Here is a 25833-nt window from a genome sequence, read left to right as displayed (position 1 = left end):
CTTTTACATCCATTAAAAAGTGAGATAATTTGCCGGATAACACTAAATGACATCTTTTATAAGCATTCATTAATGCTCATGACAGTGTCATATCATGATTATGACTGTCTAATGACAGTTTTATGGCGCCACTGTCAAATAAAGTGTTACCAAATACCATAAATAGCAATTATGAAAAAACTGGAAGAGTAACTGAAGATATAATTAACACAGAACATGAATTTTGATTGTTATTTACGTCTGTACCACTGCAATACATGCTAGGAGGCATGTTGGACAATAACAGTGTTGGCAGCAGAGGTTGACTGTCTACCCCAAGGGAACAGTGATGGCCAAATGAAGCTTCTTGAAACAATGAAACTTTGCAGCCAATTGGTTCAAAGCTTCATGGTGGTTCGTTTGGTCTTATCACAGTCGTATGATGCCGCTGTCAAATAAAGTGTTACCGGTTAATATCTTTTGGTGTAAATATCCTATAATAGAGTAAGGACAGCTGCGGCTTACAGTTCAGTGCGGCTTATCTATGAACAAATGTCGTTTTCGTGTCAAAGTTCGTGGGTGGTGGCTTATTGTCAGGTGGGCCTTATAGTGCGAAATAGGGGTGTAACGGTACACAAAAATCTCGGTTCGGTACGTACCTCGGTTTTGAGATCACAGTTCGGTTCATTTTCAGTATAGTAAGAAAACAAAATGCAAAATATAAATGTGCTAGTTGTTTGTTACACACCTTTGTGCTTTCAACAATAGGAACATTAGCCTATGCAAAGCTAGAATTCTGCTCAAAAAGTAGCGGGTATTTAAAGATAATCCAACAACAATTTGCCTTTCAGTTCCCGCGTATTGGTCAGGTTTCTTTCTGAAAAATAATAAGAAAAAAAGAAGTCCTGTGCTAAAGAGAAAAGCAATCCAATGACAAAGATTTTAACATGTATTTTACAAATGAAATGCCTCAATGAATCATTTTTTTTCTTCTTATGAACGGTTTTCAAAAGCTTTATTGGTGGATTTTCTCAAGTTAAAATGCCACACAGAAATTAATAAATTTAATTGTGTAAACAGGATCTGTATATTATTCTTATTATTTAATTACAGGTGTTTTAGCTCATTTCAATTTATTTCATTTAAATGGGCTATTATTTATTATGTGTTTATATTTTACAAATGTGATGTAGTATTCATTTTTATTGTATATTTTATGTTGTATAACTTTAGTTCCTATGTGAATATTAGTTCCTACTTGGTTTGTCGTGGTAAGTGGGTTTTGTATTGAACACAGGGCTGTGTTGGTTATTATTATAGCAGAGAAGACAAGTAAATCAACAAAGACAAGTCAACTGTGCCCCGATCTTCCACTCAAGAGATCTAATGGACTCAAAAGTGATTTACGATTGTATATTAGTTTGAAAATCGACCAGATCCACCGTATTTTTACACAAGTGACTAATGTATTTTGGTAACAAATCGTGAACTGGGCCACATAACCATCTTTGAACAGAAATGTATTAGTCTACAGGTTTTCACGACCATATCCCGATGACAATCACACATGTATGACATTTATTAGTTCAAGCAGAGCAGAATAATACATATTCACAGTACAAGATTTATTAGTTCAAGCAGAGTAAAAAGATATATATTCACAATAGAATATTTATTAGTTCAAGCAGAGTAAAATAATACATATTCACGGTAAAAGAAAGTCGTTTCCGTGTCCATCGATTGGTAAGAAAAAGCTGTTTGTACGAGTGACGTGTGGGCGCTTCCGTCAGGGGGGACATTTCATGCAGGGTTACATTACGTCAGAAACTCGTTCGGTACGCCTCCGTTCCGAACCGAGCACCCAGAAGCGAAACGGTTCAATACAAATACACGTACCGTTACACCCTTAGTGCAAAAATTACGGTATGTTATAATTTCAAGAATTTAGACAAATTTAAGGTGAAGAAGGTCATGAATGATTAACTGGCTATCAAAATAGTTGTTGAATGATTTGCGAATCGGTTAGTTGTCGATTAATTGTTGCACCTCCAACTGGCGTTTTTTTTTTTTTTTTTTTTTGAAAATACACACAAGCTGTTTACACTTGACAAAAAACATCAACAGATAGACAGACAATTATCCCCAATTACTACCCTCACAGCTGACTTCCCCCACCACTTTGAAGGCTCGAGATCTTTCTCTTTCCAGAAGCTACTAGCTTACTCTATGGCTCTCCAGCTGTCACCTCACACCCTCCACCCCCCACCACTTGCAACAGGCATTCACTAGTGAGTTCTCAGCTGTCTGTACCCTAAATAACTCTTATCTGGAGGAGACCATCGTGTAGACCGGGGTTGCTTATGTGAGATACACATGTACTAGTACATAATTATAATTTTCCTCAAAATATTTACCGTACTCGGCTGAAATATTTTCTGCAACACAAGTATCTAAGTTATCGTGAACTGTTTAGGTAAATTTTTTTTGTTTTGTTTTCTCAGGGGAACTTGCGTCTTCATGTGGGCCCCCCCATCCGTCGTGAGTGGTCCACCTTGACTTGTCCCGCCTCATTGCGACGACAAATATAATTGGGGGTTGCAGTGGAGGAGGTTAGAAATACCCATTGACAATCTCACTTGACTGAAGTTTTGGGACAGCGATTGGAAGAACTATTGAATTCAAAGAAGAACAAGGTAAAGAGCATTGGAGATGCTCATCCAGTTATTTCTTTATCTTGTTTTTTTGCGCGTGGGGATATTGAAGCATGTTGGGGGCGTACGCACACAGTAAAAGACAAAGATCATGATTGCTGGAGGTGTGCAACTGTACATTTCTGTCCATTAGGAAAGCAGCATTTGTTACACTGCGAAGGCACCATGCCCAAAAAAGGCCTGAGGGGAGGCCATTTAAAGTGCATGTGTATGAGATAGCATTTGCTAATAATTTGCTGTAAAGACTCAGGTCAGCAAGACACCGATTCCAAACAATGGTGAGAGTTGCTGCAATTGAAATAATAGAGAATTAATATATTCGGCCGCTTTTTGGAGAGATTATATTGATTGTCGACGCTTCTATTCAAGTATGTATTGAATGATGATGATCTGATAATTGTATGCTTTGTGATTAAAACTTTTTTTAATAGATGGGGGACCCAATCCAGTTAAAAGATGAGGGAAACAAACATTTTCAAGCTGGAGATATTGATAAGGCTATCGAGTGTTACACCAAAGCAATCAGTGTTTGTCAAGACAAGAAGGTCTTGGCTGTTATTCACAGAAACAGATCTGCATGCTATCTGAAAAAGGTAAGAAACTTGGTTAAAACAGTTTTTTTTTAAATATGTATGTTCATTCTGTGATCTATCTGGGATAGGCTCCAATACAGTACACTGGAGTGAGGATAGTTACAGTGAAGGAAATAAGTATTTGAGGACCCTGCTATTTTGCATGTTCTCCCACTTAGAAATCATGGAGGAGTGTGAAATTTTCATCATAGGTCCATGTCCACTGTGAGAGATACAATCTAAAAAGAAAAATCCAGAAATCACAATGCATCATTTTTTTAACAATTTATTTGTATTATTCTGCCGCAAATAAGTATTTGAACACCTGTCTATCAGCCAGAATTGTGAGCCTAAAAGACCTGTTAGTCGCCTTTAAAAAGTTCACTAATGCCCCTTTCCCACTGAAACTAGTGGGTCAACGCGTGTTTTTTCCAAACCGATGCAACCCACTAGCAATTGGCATTTGGCACCTTTCCCATTGACAAAAAAAGCCGCCTTTTTAAAAAAAATTATCACCCGTCTAACCCCCCACCCCTCCTCAGCCGTGCGTAAAGTTACGTGACGTCACCACGCTAAGATGCGCGTCGACAAGTGCGACGGAATTCATTCATTTCAAGGAAGTAAACAATGCAGAGCAACATGGAAGCCTCCTTTCTCCACGGATGGAAAGGAGCTGGCAGGTCTCATCATCTTTCCAATGCTGGGACATGTTGTTCAATGTGGTGCGCTACTGGCTCCTTCTTCTTCTACTAGCTTTGTTGTGAGCATCGATGTAACTACGGTTGTGGGGCGTGTTAAATGGGAGGCGACTGGCACGTTGTTATGACGCATCACGTAAGAGCCTACGTCACCACGTAGATTAGGGTGTTGACTGTTGAGCCGGGGTTTTGCTTTCACACTGCATGACGATCAGAGACGAGGTGATTTTAACGCGGGTTGCTTGGCGGGTTGATTGAAACGGGTCGAGCCGGGTAGCTGCACCTTTCCCACTGCCACCAAAACCCGATTGTTAGTGGGTTGACATGGGTTTTTTGGCCAGTGGGAAAGGGGTGTTATTCTCCTTAATAATTGGAGTGGAGGTGGACTTGAATGAATCTGACTTTTTGACCTGTTTGAGGCAGTTAGCTGCATAAAAACACCTGTCCACACCATACACCCCAAAGAGCTGTCCAAAGACACCAGTGATAGAATTGTAGAGCTCTTCAAGGCTGGTAAGAGTTATGGGGCAATTGCCAAGCAGCTTGGCGATATAAGATCCACCGTTGGAGCAATTATTAGAAAAAGAAAAAGAGCTAAACATGACTGTCAGTCTCCGTTGGACTGGGGCTCCATGCAATATCTACCTCGTAGGGTGTCATTGACTTTAAGAATGGTGAGTAATCAGCCAAGAACTACACAAGAGGAGCTGGTCAATGATCTGAAAGGAGCTGGGACCACCATTTTCAAGGTTACTGTTGGTAATACACCGAGACGTCATGGTTTAAAATCATGCATGGCACTAAAGTTTCCCCCGTTTAAACCAGCACATGTCCAGGTCTGTTTTAAGTTTGCCAGTGACCATTTGGATGATCCGGAGGAGTCATGGGAGAAAGTCGTGTGGTCATATGGGATCAAAATGGAACTTTTTGGTCTTAATTCCACTCATAGTGTTTGGAGGAAGAAGAATGATGAGTACCATCCCAAGAACACCATCCCTACTGTGAAGCATGGGGTTGGTAGCATCCTGCTTTGAGGGTGTTTTTCTGCACATGGGACTGGACGACTGCTTTGTGTTAAAGAGAGGATCACCAGGGCCATGTATTGTGAGATTTTGGGGAATAACCTCCTTCCCTCAGTTAAAACTAAGCTTGAGAACGATAAACCGATACGACCGGATATCTGGTTTTGCAGGTGAGAGATACAGATGTATCGATAGTAAAGTTACCATTCGACAGTAATTAGCCATTAAATATTCAACGAACCAATAGTAGAGATAGAATTCGGCTATCGCGAGCACAGGAGTCGGCTTCTAATGCCTAGTTCAATGCATTGCGTAATATGATAATAATTTAGCTTTTACTTCACATGCTGCGCTTGTGTCATTCACCACACAGCGCACTTAGATCGAGACCGCACGCATGATATAATATGGACAAGCACTACTCACAGTCGTGGTTACCTTAACTTCCCATGCATTTCGGCAGAACCGCTAGTAATCGCTGTCATTACCTGATCGTCACGGGCGTGTCATAACAAAGAGCTAACGAAACCACTGCAACGCACACTCCGTAGCATTTTCTTCACAGCCCAAAACGAAACTAGTAGTGGCAACGAAGCAACATGCTAAAACAATGGACCGTGTGATCACGTCACGCGAGCGACGTGCAGCGATTGATTTTCAACGCACCCAGGAAAACAAAAGTCGGATTTTGAAGTGATGAAGGCAGCCAGATCTGTTCGCAAGGGACAGAGCTTGTGTGAAGTGTGGAGCGGTACGGAGATCGTGAGTTTTTAACCCTGAAAAATAACCCACTACAATGGTGAAAAAGGCGACATATTGTTTCCACGAAACGCAGTCTACTTAAACATGAACATGGGGATTAATTGATCTTCCTCAAGAAAAATCTGCCCTTCAAAAAAGATATAGACAGTGATGAGGAATAAAAAATGAGAAAGCACAGGCATAAGTGAATGAATTTGCTGTGTATTAGGTTAAAGTAATGATTAATGACCTGTCTGTCTAAAATGTCATGTTTTTATTCCCCCAGTTATACCAGTTGTAAAGCATAATTTATTATTTATTTATGATAACACTAGCGGGTTTAATTTTTTTTCTAGAGCTGCTGCATATAATTAATATTTTTTGTTTGTAAGATGTTTACATTGAAAGTTTGCACTTAAATTACTTACCTCTTGTGTTAAAAACACCAGGAAATACAGTAATTGAATTACTGCACTTTATTGTTATTTGTCACTGGAGTTTTATTTTATTATCAATCCCATCCAACATAATGACGGTCATATAGTAAGCCTTATTTTTTTTTTTTTCATAAAAAAATAAAACATAACATTGGTATGAAATGCTATTGTTTTAATTTTGCTATATTAGAAATGTGGTCTTTTTATATGTTTAAAATACTGCACAAACACACACAACAAATTTTTACTATCGTATCGTTTTCACACCATCGAACCGTATCGTTCTTACGCTGTATCAAATCGAATCGGTCGGCCTTAAAAATTTATCGTTTTTTTTTATCGAATCGTAACCTGTGTATCTAGATACATATCGAATCGGCTTCATGCCAGAGATTCCCAACCCTAGTTAAAACATCTAAAATGGGTCGTGACTGGGTCTTCCAACATGACAATGGACTGAAGCAGACAGCCAGAATAACCAAGGAGTGGCTTCGCCTAGCCAGTCTCCAGACCTAAACCCAATAGAAAGTCTTTCGAAGAAGCTCAAACTCTGCAAACTCTGTGTTTTCAGTGACAGTCCAGAAACCTGATTGATCTGGAGAAGATCTGTGTGGAGCAGTGCTGCAAAATCCCTGCTGCAGTCTGTGCAAACCTGGTGAAAAGTTAAAGGAAACGTTTCACCTCTGTAATTATAAGTAAAGGCCATTATACTAAATATTGACATTGATTTACTTATTTGCAGCAGTACAATACAAATAAATTGTAGAAGTGGGAACCTCTTGGTACCTCACGATACGATACGATACGCGATACAAAGCTCACAATAACGATGACTGACGATATGGCGATACAACGATTATCGATACATTGGTCAGGAACTCATTCTAGGAGTCTACAAACCACTAATAAACAGAAAAACACGCTTCTGCTGTGAATCGGAATGAGTTTATCACTAGTAGACGTCCAATCCATTTGAATTGGGAGGGTGGCAGCGAATGAACATTCGTCCATCCCATCGGTGGCAGCCAATGCCAGGCAATGAGGTACTTTTGGGCCTTTTAAGGTCATTTATCTGTTGATTTTCAGTTACTTCCTGTTGATTTTGGGGTATTTTATGGGTAATTTCCTGTTTTTTTTCGCATTACAGAACAGGAAGTAACCTCGGAATCACCCAAATGAATAGGCAGTGACTCTCACTCAACTGGAAATGACCTGTAAATGCCCTAAAATGAACAGCAAGTGACAGAATGACTGTGAATGCTCTGGTTTTGAATGAACGAACGTTCCCAGTCTAAATGGATTGGGTTTCGAGCACCGTCAATGGCAGCCTTATAGATAACTGAGACACTATTATGGTGGAAGATTTTGGTAGCCAGTTGTTGGTTCCCTTCCTTGACACCTTTTTAAAACGATATCTCGATTCTTGGCAGGAACATATCGATAACCTTTTGGGATGCAAAGTATCACGATATATCACCATTTCGATATTTTGTCACACCCCTTGTTTAAAAAACATACACTGTGACTTCTGTTTTTTTTTTTTTTATTGTCTCTCACAATGGACAAGCACCTACCATGAAAGAGTGGGAGAACTTGCAAAATCGCAAGGTGTTCAAATACTTATTTAACCCCACTGTAGTAAGAAGAATGGTTGAGTATTTGCAAATGGTTCTCACAAACTTGATTGTTTTTACTTCTTAACAGGAAAAGTATTCCAATGCAGCCTCTGATGCATCCAAAGGTACCGCATAGTAACACACAAAAATGAATATGAACCACAATACAAATATGAAACCTTTGTCTTTTCCTCACCGTATACAGCTATTGATGTTGATGCATCTGACATCAAAGCCTTATACAGACGGTGCCAAGCTCTGGAGAAGCTTGGGAAACTTGACATGGCCTTCAAAGATGTGCAGAGATGCGCGACCATTGAACCAAAGAACAAAACGTTCCTGGAGACTCTTCGCAGGCTGGGGGCTGAAATCCAGACTAAGGTCAGCTTTGAATAAACCGAACTCAGTCAGCAATGCCATCAGAATACACAATACAAAATTAAAACATCCACAATAGCTGAAAGATATTTTATGTGTTGATGGTACGTTTTTTGAAATTGCTTTATTGACTGGTGTACATTAATCATTTGTACATAGGGCATGGCATAAATATTAAAATCACTTGCCCAATAAATCCTATCTTGTTTTCGTTCCCAGCTCAAAACAACATTCTCCACAGATTCAAGGGTACAGAACATGTTTGATATTCTTCTTGATGATGAAATGGAAAAGGACAAGAAGGAAAAGGTAGATTTTCTTTTTAGTTAAACCCATTTTAATATGTAATTAAAAAAAATATATAAATATATAAAGAGAAATAAATAAATGAATGAAAATACAAGAGTATATATTGTCATTGACTTTTTCTTTTCGTCATAGAAAAACACAAATGGAAAAAACAATGGCATTTTTTTTCTTTGCCTTTGCCTTTTCTATTTCTCTTGTCTTTGCCTTTGCTTTTGTTTTTGCCTTTGCTTTTACCGAAAGGAATAGTCTGTCAATCAAATGGCGTTTTTGATTGTCTCGGTGACAGGGTAGTTGGCTGAGGCGACCCATCCAGCCTGTAAGTTGTTTCTCTAAGCAGCTGTGAAAAGGATAATTCCATATCTCTCCAAATAAATGATGACTCAAAAATTGCACGTGATACAGATTTTACCCCCATCGCCCCGAGACGTCACTTTCCTTCAGGTAAACTAGGAAGTAATCAGCTATTGGCTACTATTTCTGTTTGTAAAGCCCCTCCCAACGCCATTTGATTGACAGACTATTCCTTTCAGCAAAGCAAAGGCAAAGAAAAAATTGTCATTGTTTTTTCCGTTTTTGTTTTTCAATGAAAAAACGTAAAAGTCTACGGAGCCCCTACAAAGGACATCCACAGAAATAAAAGAAACTCACCAGAAACAATTTGGTAAACATTAGCATTATATAGCATTTAAACTAGCGGACTTTTGCTATGCAAGTTAGGCAATTGTTCTTTTGTAAGATCCTCCTTTATTTATGTATGTTTTTATTTCGTTTGAGGCTGAGCTCAGGCATGCATCGGACACCGGCAGTTTCGGCGTGCTAAAAATGATAATACAGGATTTAGTTGAGGTTTACTTCAATCTTGGACTGAACTAACGGCTTAGTTTAGCCTAAAACGATATAAACAAATAAATAAAGGAGGATCTAAGTACAACAAAAGAACAATAGGCGAGCTTGCATAGCAAAAGTCCACTAGCTTAAATGCTATACAATGCTAATGTTTACCAGATTGTTTCAATTTACCGTATGGGTCCGAATATAAGATGGCCCTGATTATAAGATGACCCCCTCTTTTTCAAGACTGAAGTTTGAAAAAATACTTTTTGAACCCAAATTATTTTTATACCGAAAATAATTACAGTACATCTGAAACAAATGATATCTGGCGCCATCTAGCTTCGTGAATGGGTATAACGTCTAGAACGCGAATATAAGACGACCCCCACTTTTTCAGTCTTATTTCAATGTAAAAAAACACTTACATTTGGGCCATTACGGTATTTTATTTTTGTCAATGCGTTTAGCGGCTTTGTCAAAGTCAATGACAAAATATAGTTTTATATTTTAATTTATTAATTTATTCATTCATTTGTTTCTCTTTATATTTATTTCTTTATTCATTCATTTATTTTTTAATTTTGGCACTCCTGTGATTCCATATTTTTAACCACCGACCATGAAAATGTTCCAGTTGTAGAGCACATCAAATTACACTTACAATTTTTATTTTATTTTATTTATTTTTTCTATGTGAAGGCTGCCAACAACCTGATTGTACTATCCAGAGAGGATGCAGGAGCAGAGCGAATCTTCCAGAATAATGGCGTCCCTCTACTCCTCAGCATGATCGAGACAGGAAAATCAGAGATGATCCTCGCTGCTATTCGTACTCTTTCGGGAATGTGCACAGGTCATAAAGCTCGGGTGAGAATTGAAAATAGATGAATATGATTTTTCAGATGTGCGCACACCCATTAATCATGACAATCTGGACATAAAATCTTTTAAATAAGTACATTTCTTTTAACAATGTTCTCTGCAGGCAATGGCTATTATTCACATGGTGGGCATTGATAAGTTGTGCAGCATTATGGCACTTGACAATGAGGAGATTGCACTGGCAACATGCAATCTCTTTCAATGCATCAACGATTCCCTCACAGGCGGTGATAAAAGAGAATATGGGAAAGAGGAGTCCTTGGTTTTAGGTGAGACTGATTTGCCATCTATTATTATTAGAAAAACAGGGTAACACAGAAAATAGTCACTGTTGGTCTTGATCATCATTAATAGACTTTAGTAAGTAAGTTAGTAGTAACGCATTACATGTACTCCGTTACATTTACTTGAGTAACTTTTTTAGAAAAATGTACTTTTAATAGTAATTTTACTAAGCCATACTTTTTACTTTTACTTGAGTAGATTTGTGAAAAAGAAATGCTACTTTTACTCCGCTACTGTGGGCTACACTAGTTGTTACATTTTCCCTACATATTAGATTTTACTTCTTTTTTTTTGCCAGAGACGCCAACAGCGGCTTAACCAGTTTCACCAATGAGATGTCGCAATAATAATCACATGATTCCATTATACCAATCAGACTCAAGATTGCCGTTCTTTGATCACGCCGACCTGTTTAATCACGTGGCGTCTTTAAAGCACCGTAAAAAAATAACTATTTGACATAGAGTGCCGCCGTCAACATGACTCAAATGCATGGATTTTGACCTCTCTCCCAGTTTTTATTTGGCACCGATTGACCGCAGAAAACCAGAAATATGCTCCTTTTTAGTTTCATAATAGGACATATATTTTCTCCACTAGAGTCACATGCTCTTTGGCCGAATAACGCTTAATTTCTGTAGATTTTTTTCCCTCTAGCCGGAATTCAATGTTTTTATTGTTGTTGTGTTTCTTTGGCTTAGTGTGGTTATGTAATATGTTATAGTACAGTATAATAATAACAGTTCATATATATCAGTTTGTGCTGATAAAAAAATATATGTATATACCGTTGTTTAAAAAAAATAAAAATCAAACATCTTAAGCAGTTACTCACAATGTAACCGATTACTTCAGTATTCTATTCACCAAATACTTTTTACTAGTACCTGAGTACATTTTTTTGACGACTACTTTTACTCTTACTTGGGTAATATTATGTTGAAGTAACGCTACTCTTACTTGAGTAAACGTTTTGGCTACTCTACCTACCTTTGGTCTTAGTCAAATTTTAGTCATTTTAAAATGTCTTCGTCTAGTTTTAGGCAACAAAAACTTAGACAAATTTCATCTAGTCTTAGTTGACAATTACTCAAAAATGTTTTTGTTTATAAACTCCAAAAGTTTTAGTCCCTGAATAAATAAATAGATAAAAGGTTTCCAACAATTGCGAATGAACATTGACAGACGAGGACACGATTACTTAATACACAATCAGCAGGAAAACAACTCATTATTTTCAATTAAACTTACCTGGCCGCCACAAACTGTATTTAAAAGGTTTTCCAAGAGTTTAAGATGACACTCACCACGCTAAATGCTAACGCTAACACAAAGCTATGCTAACGCTACAAGTTACGTCGCGTGATGATCACTCAGCACAGACCTTTAAAGGCTAAAGCAACATGGCATATCTAGCCAAGATAAGAAAACAAAACTTACCAAGCAGCACCTGACACACGCGTTTCACAAAGGGAGGCTGGAGTGGGTATAAGCTAACTCACCGGCCGGTGAGTAAGCGTTTGTGTGGGGAGGGGGAAAGGCGCAGCAAGTCACATTCGTGACACAACCAAACACTGCTAAGATACGTGCTAACTACACATACAGTAAGAAAATGTCGCACATTGTGAACTTATGATGGAAACTATGGCGAATTATCATCTTGTTCTGGTCTTGTCAGACGACAACTGGTATCCATCCCGTTATGTTTTAGTCTCCCCAGACACGTTTTTAGGTCATCATCGTCATGAAAAAAATTGTTCGTTTACGCAATATTTCCGTTATCGTCATCGTTGACAAAAACAACACTGCTTCTGTCCTTCATAGATGCCGCCAAAGACTTGAAGACTATTCTCCTGTCTTTGCTGGAGATGGTTGGTAGTAAAAAGGTGTCTGGCCATGGCCGAGACCAGGCGTTGAACCTCCTGAGCAAGAACGTCCCTCGCAAAGGACAGAAAGAGCTTGACAACTCAAGGACACTTTTCACTATTGATCATGGTGAGATCAAATGAATACTGTATTTCAATTCGCATAACACATTTAAAAGACAACTTATTCTTTTGTCATTTTTTGTCAGGTCTAAAGAAAATTCTCAAGGTGTGTGGTCAGGTTCCTGAATTACCTGACCAGTTGCCCTTGACTGAGAACACCCAGCTAATTGCCAGCGTGGTTCTCAACCGGCTCTATGATGATCTCACATGTGATCCGGAGAGAAACAACTTCAGGGATATATGTGATGAGTACATAAAGTATGTTCATTTATTATTTCTCATAAATTCCAGACCAGTTAGATGATGTTTTCTTATCATATGTCAAGTATAACACCATAACACCATCTACCATCTTTTCCACAGAACCAAAATCGACCCTAATGACATGGATAAAACAATTCACGCCATCAACGTGATTTCAGGGCTGCTGCAAGGTCCATTTGAGGTTGGGAACGCTTTGGTTGGTAGGCAAGGCATCATGGAGATGATGGTGGCGCTGTGTGGCTCTGAACGTGAGGTGGATCAGATGGTGGCAGTGGAGGCACTCATCCATGCCTCGACAAAGATGAGCCGTGCTAGTTTCATCATCACCAATGGTGTGTCACTGCTTAAAGACATCTATAAGAAGACCAAAAATGAGAAGATTAAGATACGTTCGCTGGTGGTGAGTCGCCCTTGGATTAGGGCTGAAGGATATTGGAAAAAACTGACATTTTGACTTTTTTTTTGGGGGGGGGGGGGTCCCGATCCGATCATGCCATTTTTCTCAGGTTCGGAAAAGGATCGGGTTATACAGTGGGGCAAATAAGTATTTAGCCAACCACTAATTGTGCAAGTTCTCCCACTTGAAAAGAGGCCTGTAATTGTCAACATGGGTAGACCTCAACCATGAGAGACAGAATGTGGAAAAAAAACCAGAAAATTACATTGTTTGATTTTTTAAAAAATTATCTGCAAATTAGAGTGGAAAATAAGTATTTGGTCACCTACAAACAAGCAAGATATCTGGCTGTCAAAGAGATCTAACCTCTTCTAACGAGGTCTAACGAGGCTCCACTCGTTACCTGTATTAATGGCACCTGTTTTAACTCATTATCGGTATAAAGGACACCTGTCCGCAATGTCAGTCAGTCACACTTCAAACTCCACTATGGCCAAGACCAAAGAGTTGTCGAAAGACACCAGAGACAAAATTGTAGACCTGCACCAGGCTGGGAAGAATAAATCTGCAATAGGTAAAATGCTTGGTGTAAAGAAATCAACTGTGGGAGCAATTATTAGAAAATGAAAGACATACAAGACCACTGATAATCTCCCTCGATCTGGGGCTCCATGCAAGATCTCACCCCGTGGCGTCAAAATGATAACAAGAACGGGGAGCAAAAATCCCAGAACCACATGGGGGGACCTAGTGAAAGACCTACAGAGAGCTGGGACCACAGTAACGAAGGCTACTATCAGTAACACAATGCGCCGCAAGGGACTCAAATCCTGCACTGCCAGATATGTCCCACTGCTGAAGAAAGCACATGTCCAGGCCCATCTGTGGTTCGCTAGAGAGCATTTGGATGATCCAGAAGAGGACTGGGAGAATGTGTTATGGTCAAATGAAACCAAAATAGAACTTTTTGGTAGAAACACAGGTTCTCGTGTTTGGAGGAGAAAGAATACTGAATTGCTTCCAAAGAACACCATACCCACTGTGAAGCATGGGGGTGGAAACATCATGCTTTGGGGCTGTTTTTCTGCAAAGAGACCAGGACGACTGATCCGTGTAAAGGAAAGAATGAATGGGGCCATGTATCGAGAGATTTTGAGAGAAAATCTCCTTCCATTAGCAAGGGCATCGAAGATGAGACGTGGCTGGGTATTTCAGCATGACAATGATCCCAAACACATAGCCAAGGGCAACAAAGGACTGGCTTCGTAAGAAGCATTTCAAGGTCCTGGAGTGGCCTAGCCAGTCTCCAAATCTCAACCCCATAGAAAATCTGTGGAGGGAGTTAAAATTCCGTGTTGCCCAACGACAGCCCCAAAACATCACTGCTCTAGAGGAGATCCACATGGAGGAATGGGCCAAAATACCAGCAACAGTGTGTGAAAAGCTTGTGAAGAGTTACAGAAATCGTTTGGCCTCCGTTATTGCCAACAAAGGGTACATAACAAAGTATTGAGATGAACTTTTGCTATTGATCAAATACTTATTTTCCACCATGATTTTCAAATAAATTCTTTAAAAGTCAAACTGTGATTTTCTGTTTTTTTTTTTTTTTTCAACATTATGGTTGATTGTTATGGAATGGTTGAAGTTTACCCAAGTTGACTATAACAGGCCTCTCTTATAATTTCAAGTGGGAGAACTTGCACAATTAGTGGTTGACTAAATACTTATTTGCCCCACTGTATGTTTTTCTGCTTCATGCTCGTACTGCCTCTCCCGCTCTCTTCTCCTAAGCAGTGCAACCAACTGTTTTTCTTGGTCACCAGTGCAGTTGGCGTTTGGTACTTGAAGTTAATGATGATCTTACATCATAAACTTAATACTTGAGGAAAGCATGGAGAATCATCATAATTTTACTCAACAAAAGCAAAATCTGCATTTTTCTATGTACATTCACAACTTATTTAGGTTGAATTGTGCTATTGTGTCGAGGTACAAAATCTAACATGGCGGCCGTCACTAAACAAAGAGCTTTTTAAGTTGAAAATTCTTGCAAATAAATGCTTAAATCGTGGAATTTCTATGGACATGAACGTTAGATAGTCCGAACTTAAATGGGCAGTTATCATTCATTTTACGTACCGGTAAATATTTCAAGCTAAAGTTAAGCTAATTTTTTCGATTGATTTCATTGCATTCACAAATCACAATGTATCAAAGTGCATGGAGTATAGAAGTCTGTGTTAAGGAATGCCATCTAGAAAACAACAATAAGGTAGTTATAGGCATAAATCACAAACATACAGCATATTCTCATTAATTCCCATCTTCTCTACAGGGTCTCTGCAAACTGGGCTCAGCAGGAGGTGATGACTACAGCTTAAGACAGTTTGCTGAGGGCTCAACTGAGAAGTTAGCCAAACAGTGCAGAAAGTGAGATTTCAAACATGTCAAAGTTCTGAAAGTCTATTCACTTGACATAAAACATTTTAATAGTACTAACATAATTTTTCTTTAAATTACATTGACAACAGTATAAGGACATCTATTTATAAGATATAAAGGAGGTGAAAAATGATGAGATTGCACAGCTGGTAAAGCGTAATATTGACGCAAATGTGAGATCTAAATTCAGGGACAACTAACTTGCTCATGCAGTTTAGAGGTATGCCTCACTTTTTTTGACAACGTAGTCTTCTTTTTGTTGTCGAAATAGTTTTAGCCCAAAGGTTTAACCAAATCATCTAACAGTCTTATTGTATATAAAACGTAATTGTTCTTTGTGTACTCTTTTAGATGGCTCTGCAATCCTATGATTGATGCCAAAACAAGAAAGTGGGCTGTTGAGGGTTTGGCCTACCTAACTAATGATGCTGATGTCAAAGATGACTTTGTTGAGGACGAGCCAGCATTGAAAGCCATGTTTGAACTAGCCAAGGTGAAAAAGACTCAAAAGAAAATTTGATTATACCCCTTATCTAGTTCGACACCGGATATACTATTAACTTCCTTTTTTATGATTTCAGTCTAAAGATAAAACCATCATATACGCAGTGGCCTGCACCTTGGTAAACTGCACCAACACCTATGAGAAGAAAGAGATAATCCCCGAGCTGGTACAGTTGGCAAAGTTCTCAAAACAGCATGTGCCTGAGCAACATCCCAAGGTACAACCAACTGCTAACCCCAATACATACAGTCATGTGAAAAAATTAGGACACCCCATGAAATATTCAGTTATTTATTAAGAAATGTTTACTTATCAATGTCTGATCTTGTTTTTCTTTATCTCTTGAAAAGAAATTGATTTAATAGCGTACCACATGAATGCTATTTTTAGACCGTGACGTCGCATCGTAAAGCGGAAGTGGGACATTATAGACCCACCCTCGCATACAAACCATTTTATTTCTGCTACTTTTCTTCGGTAATCTTTCAAAAACAAACATGCCGATCAAGCACTACTGATATGGAACTTGTAGAAACGACTCTAGACATTACGATATATGAAAGATGTTTTCTTCAAAACTAAAAACTCGGATGAAAAACTGAAGAATGGATCAACTTGCGCGGACATTTAACGCCAGGAAGGTGAAGGCTTGAAGCCATTCACATTTCATATGCAGTAAACATTTTGTCGGGTTGGCATGGTCCTTCAGAGTACAAAGAGGTAAGCCATTTTGATATTTTTTTACTTATTTTTTAGCGTGACGTTTTGCCGTGCTGCTTCTGACTGCCACTGTTACCTTCTCTGTTGTAAAAAAACAACTTTAGTAAGGGGGAAGTGTAAATAAATTATAGAATTAATATTTGTTATTAATGAAAAAATTAGAAGTGTTCGTTGGCTGTCAACAAGTAGCATTTGCGATCGCTACACTAAAATAGCAATGTACATTGCCCAAAAAGAATGGTCAGAGATGTAAGACAACCAGAGGATATAATATATAAGCAGGGGTGCACATAAGTGGTCCGCATGCGCACATGCGTACTGGACGTAGACAAATGTGCTGGCCCTCAACGGCTTCCATACGCTTTTGCGTACCGATGGCTGACCACTGTATTCGCGGCGGACACGAGAAAATAACTTCTCAAAATTTTGAAGAGGCAGGCCACACTGAGTAATTACTTTAGTGATGGGACGAAATGAGCCGAGGTTCCGAAGCTTGTGTCGAGTAATGGGAGGGGGGTTTCCACGAAGCTTGTAGCGAGGCGCGCTTCATTTTGGCAAAACCCGGAAATGATGATGTGGGAAGCCTCGCCGACGGCCGCGGCCGGCTGAATCTCGTGAGTGCTTCGGAAGTGATCCAACGTTTGGCGCGCATTGCAAAAACAGGACAGACTACGGTATAAATTGGTTGCAAAAGGCAATGGCGATCGCCTGTTATCTCACATTTTGTGGATTTCGGGCTCCTGTACTTGTTACATCTGTGCGCAACAGTGCAACCAGTGCAATCTTTTTTTGAGCCTTGTCCTTTGCTTGCGATGGAACCTGCGCGAAAAGAGCGATCCTCCCCTGTATGGGAACATTTTGATTTGATTGCTTTCAATAAGGTAAGGGAGAAAAACTACTTTAATATAAATGTGAGAGTGTGTGTGTGTGTGTGTACCTATCTGAACCAAACATCAACAGAATGAACAATCCATTAGTGTACTGGGAGGCACAAAAGAATACCTACCCAAATTTATATAAACTGGCACTCACATTTCTCTGCACCCCAGCTTCATCTGTGCCTTGTGAAAGAATATTTTCTAAAGCTGGTGAAATATTTTCCAAAAAAAAAGAAACTGTTTAAAGCCAGCCACTGTGGGAAAGCTATTATTTCTAAATAAAAATGAATAACAAATTACCCTTAGCACTTGTTGTATTTTGGTCACATACTAAATTACTAACACAAGCACATTCATATCTTTGTCTTAAGCAAATAGCCATTGAATTCTTAACAATGTTGACCTCTTGGGCTTCTAGACCACTTGATGGCGCCATAGGGTAAATGAAGCACCAATTGGCTGCAAAGCTTCATTGCTTCATGAGGCTTCATTTGGCCATCACTAAATTACTTCTGTGTTCCCCCACCCCCGTCAAAAGACAGACAGACGACAGAGACGTCACCGGAGCTACCGAAAAAAAGGACTTTTGCTGAAAAGTGGCTACAGGAGGTACCATGGCTAGAAGCAAATGATGCTCGCACGGAAATGCGGTACAAAATGTGCCGTGAGAATCGCAATGTCGCCGATAAGAGCAGAGCATTTTATGTAGGGTCAAAGAATTTCAGCCATCCAAAATTTGAAAAGCACGAAAAAAACAGAGCATGTGGCAATTAAGCAAACTATCGATGTCAAACAGGACCCCACTCGCCCTATGGACAAGTGGCGGAATAAAGGTAATGAACAGCGACATGCACTGACAAACGTGTTTTTGCTCGCATTTTACAAAGCTAAACATGCACGTTCAATGAGGTCTTATGAGGAGGATATCCCACTTTTAAAAAGGCTTGGAGTTAATGTGGGAGCCGCATAATGCCCTTTATTTTGAATTGGTGCTTCTTATTTCTTTACATTTCACTTCAAAGTAATGGCAATTTTGTTGTGCCAGTTGATGTTAATCAAGCATTAATTGTTAATATAATTAATTAAAGTTAATTGGCTGTAAGTAAAGCTTGTCATAAATTTATCGCATCAGGCGGATCGGCTCTCAAGCTCAATGAGGACCAAGTCACATCTCCAGGTCCTCCTCTGAGAACCTGGGCAAAAAAATTATGTGCACCCCTGTATATAAGATAGGGCATATGGTGGTAAAGGATAGATTGTTGAAACAGGAGAATGTCATTGTCAGTGGCGTAAGAAAAAGGTGTTGATAAAAAAGCTAAGACTAAGCTTAGGCCGGCTCGTTTCTTTTTTCAGTCTTTTTCAGTCCTCGACACTCAGGCCATCTCTTTAACTGAACATTTGTATGTTCTTCCACATCTTTACCAGTGAATTTGGCACCATTTTCGGACAGAATTGGTAGGTTTAGCTTTTTAAACATATCCTTCGTACACGATTTCCTTTCATCTACTATTGGGGACAAGCTCCCGATTAACCCCCCCCCTTAGCAAAATTAGCTAACATCATGAATATTAATGAGCGGAAGTGACGTGTAGCGTGCTGTATGCCGTTGCAGGTAAACAATAAAAACTAACATTGTTTTACTCATGAAACCAAATATATCAACAAAAATGCACATTCTAACTGAGGAAAAAGTTAGGACAACCTACCACCTAATAGCTAGTGTTACCCCCTTCGGCTGCAATAACTTCAGTGAGACGCTTTTTGTAGCCCTCTACCAGTCTTTGACAATGGTCTGAAGAAAGTTTGCCCCGCTCCTCAACAAATAATACTTTCAGCTGTGAGATTTTTGAGGGTTTTCTTGCATGTACAGCCCGTTTCAAGTCACCCCAAAGCATTTCAAAGGGATTAAGATCTGGGCTTTGACTCAGCCATTCCAGGACTCTCCATTTCTTTCTTATTTACTGGTATGTTTTTGGGTCATTGTCATGTTGCAGGGTCCAGTTTCTCTTCAACTTTAATATTTTTTACAGATGATCTCAGATGTTCCTGTAGTACCCTCTGATACACGATAGAATTCAGGGTCGATTCTATAATGGTAAGCTGGCCAGGTCCTTCTTCAGCAAAGCATTCCCAAACCATGACACTTGTACCTCCATGCTTCACAGTTGGTAGAAGGTTCTTTTCCTGGAATGCAGTATTGGGTTAACGCCAAACATGTCCTCTGTTCTGGTGTCCAAATAAATAAATTTTAGATTCATCTGTCCAAAGAACATTATTCCAGAAGTCCTGGTCTTTGTCTAGTTTCACTCCATCAACTTCAGTCTGGCCTTCATCTTCTTGTTGAAGAGCAAAGGTTTCCTCCTAGCACAACTCTTTTGAAGGTTAAACTTGTGAAGTCTCTTTCTGATTGTAGAGGCATGCACTTCAACATCAACAGTAGCAAGAGCCTGCTGTAGGTCCCATGATGAAATTTTAGGGTTTTTGGAGACTTCTTTTAGCATCTTGCGGTCTGCTCTTGGGGTGAACTTGATTGAATGGCCAAACATGGGCATGTTGGTAGTTGTTTAGAATGTCCTCCACTTGTAGACTATTTTCCGGACAGTGGAATGACTGATTTTATATTCTTTTGAGATCCCTTGAAATCCCTTACCAGACTCATAAGCGTCTACAATCTTCTTTCTGAAGGCCCATACAGCTCCTTTGGATCTCACATCATGTTTTCTCTCACTTCAACAGTCAGGGGCACACCAAACTAAGGCTACGTCTACACTTGGACAGATAATTTTCTCCAGGGTATTTTGCAGACTATTTTTACACCTGTCCACACTTTGTTTAAGGTGCGTTTAAGCCCCCCACCCCGCTTCTGCAAGATACGCCTGCATTTGCACAAACTAAGCATGCGTAGAAAGGAGAAGCCTCATGTGTTACGTCATAGCCCGAGTGGTTTACCTCTGAACCGGAAACTCATTACTCGCCCCTGGCAAATTTTGAAATTACTACACCCTCTAGACCAGGGATGGGCAAACTATTCCACAAAGGGCCTCAGTGGGTGCGGGTTTCCGTTCCAACTTATCAAGAGGAAACCTTTTCACTAATCTGGTGTCTTGCAAGCGCAATCAGTTGATCGCAGTCAGGTGCTTCTTGTTTCAGCAGAAACCTCATTGGTTAAACTGTCTGTACTGGATCAGTTGGAACAAAGACCAGGACCCACTACGGCCCTTGAGGACCAGTTTGCCCACCCCTGCTCTAGACTGTGATTATTTTGTGATCACTGTTTTTTTTACTGATCGCAATTGCACGCATCACGCAGGAGTGAGAGTGAAGGGAGAGCACGCTCGGCTTTTAAGAGTAGGTGCCGAGTTGTGATTGAAAAAAATCTTGATAAAACAACGAAAGCCTGACATCATTACTTGGGATGTAACAATCGATGCTTAGTTGCGCTCTCACCACTTGGAAAATAAGAAATAGAAGCATATTGTGTGGCGCTGCATATATTTCCTGGAAGCTGCAACCAGGATTGCTTGTGCATAACAGTGATGATCCGGGAAGTGGTGACAGTTTTGACAGGCAGAAATGTCTTGGGGGGAAAAAAATTATCGCGTGCCTCTTTGACTGGGGGTACCACGCAGGTCACTTTTCGGGGTTTAATTTTCCTCTACGCATTTTTACATACAGTACTCATGCTCTGTCGGCATTGAGTTGGGAGGGGCCAGCCTCGCAGCTGGCTGATCGGAGACAACTCGGGAGACAAGCTCTGTAAGAAACGCTCATCTCCACCTCATCCGTGATAGGAGGACCCCAAATAGGCACTTAATTGATGCATATTATTGAGACGTAGTTTGATGGTTCAAGAAAAATGTGTGGAAAAGAAAAGAGGAGCAGGAATGACACGTCGTGATCGTCCCCCTCCATTGTTTATGAAGCTGTCATGACTCATGCCGCACTAAAAATAGTTACGGCATGACGTCCCTTCCTGAATATCCGAATGTTGTACGGAGACAGCAGTCCATATTAGGTCGCGCGTAGGCAGCGGGTAACATTACCCGCCTCCATTATCCATCTAACAACTAATCCGGATAATAGGCATACTAGTGTAGCCGACATGCCGTATAGTCCAACTAATTACACGTTTAAGGCCATTATCCGCCCTAGTGTAGACGTAGCCTAAATGTGAGGTAAGGCAAGCCTCCTTCAAAACATTGGGTAATGATGTTCTAATCATGTGCACCTGATGTGATACACCTGTGTGTGATTCTAGCCATTTTAAGTGGGGTTGAATGTGGGCGTGTCCTAATTTATTCCTCAACAGAAATCGCATTTATTTAAAATGACATTGTACAGAAAGTTGCAAAAAATCTTTTTTCCAGTTTTAATTGTTTAGTTCTATTACTTGAATCCCTCAAGATTGTTAAAATTGATATTAAATATCCATATGACCAAATATGTTAGAAAACACACAGCCTTCCATAGGTTGTCCTAATTTTTTTCACATGACTGTACATTTCCAATGCGCACACCTTTTATATTAAATTCCAAACCTGATTACAGGACAAGAAGGATTTTATTGAGAAGAGAGTTAAAAGACTTCTCAAAGCTGGGGTCACATCTGCTCTTGCTGTAATGGTTAAAGCAGACAATTCTATTCTGACGGACCAGACCAAAGAAATGCTTTCAAGGTACGAAAGGAAAGAATACTCACAATAGGAATATGTTCTTCCAAACTAAATTGAGTGAGTCATTGTTTTTCTACATAGGTTTCACCATCTGTTCTTGTTTTACTTCCTCTTTTCTCAAGGGTTTTCTTGGCATTGTCTGAGGATCCCAAAGATCGTGGTACTATTGTTGCCCATGGTGGAGGAAAGGTGAGTTTGATTTTGGTTTGGTCACCAACAGTGTTGTTTTTGGCAGCCACTTTAATTTTCGTATTAGCCTTTTGGACGATAATACTTATTAGTCTTAATCAAGTCAAGTCAAAATGTGTTTGACTTCGTCTAGTTTTTGTTGACGAAAACTCAAGACTAATTTTGTCTGGTTTTAGTCTACGTTTTCGTCTAAAATAATTTAAAAAAAAAAAATCTTACTCCAAAAATAGTCATTTCGGAGCTTAGCTCACTGCCTAGCAAAGGTCTTAGCTCCAAAGTCTTGGCAAGGACAGTACAATGACTTATAATACATGTTTTTAGTTTTTTTTTTTTTTTTTTAATTTAGAGGGTGTTTAGAGGTATTTAAAGGGTTAATTCCTACTTACGCGGAAATCCGGGTTACATCCCCAGCGCAGGAACGGAACTCGTTCGTAAACCTGGACTACCTGTATTTTCAATAACCATATTATCCGCACTAGAAGGCGCACCTAAAAGCCTTCAATTTTCTCAAAAGCAGACAGTGCGCGTTATAATCTGATGCGCCTTATATGTGGATCAATATTGGTTAATCATGGCATGACATTCCCTTTAGCGCAGCACCATCTCGTGGATGTATAACGCGTATAACCCCAACCACTACTACTACTACTACTACTACTGAGCTTTATAATGCAGTTCAACCTATATATGAAAACAGTTGTAAAATAGGCCATTCAGTGAAGGTGCACCTTATACGCCGATGCACTTTATAGTGCGGAAAATATGGTAAGTATAACCACATGGACCTCACATACTGAAAGTAAAAATGTTGTCCGAGAGGTTAAGAGGACGCTGGCTGTTAGCATAATGCTAACACAAAAGCGAATGCTATGCTAATGCTACGAGTTACATTAAGTGTGTGATGATCACTCAGCACAGAGTTTTAAAAGCTAAAGCAACATTGCATAATCTCTTTGGCCAAGAAAACAAATCTTACCGTGTGTGCAAGCCTGCATGGAGACTGGAGACGATACACTGGTAAGTCAGGAAGTGGTTAGGCACAGCAGTGACACAACCATCACTGCTACGATGCAGGCTAACTCCATATAAAATGTCACACATTGTGAACGTGTGACGGAAACTATTGCGCATTTTCCTCTCGTCGTCTCGACAGACGATAACTGGCATTCGTCTCGTTATGTTTTAGTCTTCCAAAAACAGTTTTTAGCACGTTATCGTCTCGTCATCTTCATGAAAAAGTGTTCGTTGACAAAACAACCCTGGTCACCAAAATGCATCAAAGAGCTAATGTTGCTATATACACAATACATTTGGCTCTGCCCTCAGGCTTTGATTCCTCTCGCTCTGGAAGGAACAGAGGCTGGAAAAGTGAAGGCCTCTCACGCGCTTGCCAAAATTGCATCCATTTCAAACCCAGAGATCGCCTTTCCTGGTGAAAGAGTAAGAAAATGACTAACACAATGGCTATTTATATACTTTTTTCTAGGCATTTCACATCTTGTCTTTCTTTCCATCTCGCTCCTCAGGTGTATGAGGTGGTCAGGCCGTTAGTCAACCTTCTTCACACAGACAGAGATGGAATCCAGAATTTTGAGGCCCTGCGAGGCCTTACCAACTTCGCTGGATTCAGTGAAAAGCTAAGGTATTGGTACATCTCCTACATATGTGTGTGATTATTGCACATGTGATGTAATTACAGCTTTGATATGCTTTTACTGTTTGGATTTTGCAGGATAAAGATCGTGAAAGAGAATGCGCTACCTGATATTGAGAGCTATATGTTTGAGGAACATGAACAGATCAGACAAGCTGCCACTGAATGCATGTGCAACCTTGTGACATGTAAAGATGTAAGAACATAAATAGATAGTGTCACATTTCCAATTCAAGAGTGTTCAGTTTGTAGACGTTTAACTTTTATTTTTATTTTAGGTACAAGAGCGCTACCTAGAGGATGGTAATGATAAGCTGAAACTTCTTGTACTACTGTCCGGAGAGGATGATGAGAAACTTCAGATTGCTGCAGCTGGAGCATTAGCCATGCTTACTGCTGCTCAGAAGAAGCTTTGCACCAAGATGACACTTGTGGTACGTATCCCAACAGAATGAAACTACGCATGGAAGCTACTCTTTAAGTCTCCCTACCAGAACACATGTGCAGGTAGTCCCCGGTTTACAAAAAAGTTCCGTTCCTGCGCTGGCGATGTAACCCAGATTTCTGTGTAAATCCGAATGAACCCTTTAAATACCCCTAAACACACTCTTAATTAAAAAAAATATCCAAAAACATGTATTATACATCATTGTACTGTCCTCGCCAAGACGTTAGAGCTAAGTCCTAGCTCGACAGCGAGCTAAGCTCCGAAAGGACGATGTTAGACCTCCGTGTGGTTTGCAGACAATATTCAGCTGCTAATGACATCAACACTTGCAGAATTAAATTAAAATTTTTAATCGAGTTAATCACAGCTTTAAAATGAATTAATCCTAATTAATCGCAATTCAAACCATCTATTAAATATGCCATATTTTTCTGTAAATTATTGTTGGAATGGAAAGATAAGACACAAGACGGATATAAACATTCAACATACTGTACATAAGTACTGTATTTGTTTATTATAACAACAAATCAACAAGATGGCATTAACATTATTAACATTCTGTTAAAGCGATCCATGGATAGAAAGACTTGTAGTTCTTAAAAGATAAATGTTAGTACAAGTTATAGAAATTGTATATCAAAACCCCTCGTAATGTTTTTGTTTTAATAAAATGTTTAAAATTTTCAAACAAAAAATAAACTAGAAACTCGCCATTGTTGACGTCGCCGAGCGAGACGTCACATGGGCTCCCTGCCGTAAAATAAAATCAGTCGCACCCAGGCGCCAGCACAGGGCGACAAAACAACAACAAAAAACACAAGTAACAAATGGACATGACACTGTGCTGCCATTTTAATCTGTTTGAGCGGGGCATGTGCCTTAAATGCGTCAAATATTTTAACTTATATATAACTTATATATAAATATTGTAACTAATTTTTAAAAATTATTTACCGCCCATTAACGCAATTATTTTGACAGCCCTAACATAAAATAAAATCAAATCAGTCTTATCTTCCATATGAACAATTCAAATTTGCTGCTGATACAGCAATAACAAACGATTAGCATGTATCAGTTAGCGTCCACACATCATCAAAAACAATCACATAAACTCGCTCCAAGTATTCGACAGTGGTTTGAAAGAGTATGTGAAGCTTTTGGAATTTCTCACATTTCTGCATAAAATCACCATCAAATGTGAT

The 25833-nt window shown here is 39.4% G+C and overlaps 1 protein-coding gene across 4 annotated transcripts in view; it reads left to right on the top strand.

The window, feature by feature from the left end:
- The window catches only part of unc45b (unc-45 myosin chaperone B), a 35016-nt gene that overhangs the window by 5426 nt on the left and 3757 nt on the right, over positions 1-25833 (top strand). For 2 of the 4 annotated variants that reach the window (XM_057831740.1, XM_057831739.1), the window contains exons 3-22: positions 2481-2672; positions 2824-2968; positions 3122-3283; positions 7865-7901; positions 7982-8157; positions 8374-8463; positions 9997-10164; positions 10283-10448; positions 12289-12459; positions 12539-12710; positions 12816-13116; positions 15452-15546; positions 15910-16051; positions 16140-16280; positions 22210-22337; positions 22457-22523; positions 23850-23963; positions 24050-24165; positions 24256-24373; positions 24456-24611. In XM_057831740.1, the coding sequence (XP_057687723.1) occupies positions 2966-2968; positions 3122-3283; positions 7865-7901; positions 7982-8157; positions 8374-8463; positions 9997-10164; positions 10283-10448; positions 12289-12459; positions 12539-12710; positions 12816-13116; positions 15452-15546; positions 15910-16051; positions 16140-16280; positions 22210-22337; positions 22457-22523; positions 23850-23963; positions 24050-24165; positions 24256-24373; positions 24456-24611 (2523 nt within the window). In that variant the 5' untranslated portion in view covers positions 2481-2672; positions 2824-2965. Of the gene's footprint in view, positions 1-2480; positions 2673-2823; positions 2969-3121; positions 3284-7864; positions 7902-7981; positions 8158-8373; positions 8464-8749; positions 8905-9996; positions 10165-10282; positions 10449-12288; positions 12460-12538; positions 12711-12815; positions 13117-15451; positions 15547-15909; positions 16052-16139; positions 16281-22209; positions 22338-22456; positions 22524-23849; positions 23964-24049; positions 24166-24255; positions 24374-24455; positions 24612-25833 lie in introns of those variants that run through there. The other 2 variants (XM_057831741.1, XM_057831742.1) reach the window with 2 other exon arrangements.

The sequence above is a fragment of the Corythoichthys intestinalis genome, chromosome 3 (assembly GCF_030265065.1).
Source record: "Corythoichthys intestinalis isolate RoL2023-P3 chromosome 3, ASM3026506v1, whole genome shotgun sequence".
NCBI lineage: Eukaryota > Metazoa > Chordata > Actinopteri > Syngnathiformes > Syngnathidae > Corythoichthys > Corythoichthys intestinalis.
The sequence above is the reverse complement of the archived record's forward strand: the minus strand, read 5'-3'. Positions and strand labels throughout refer to the sequence as shown.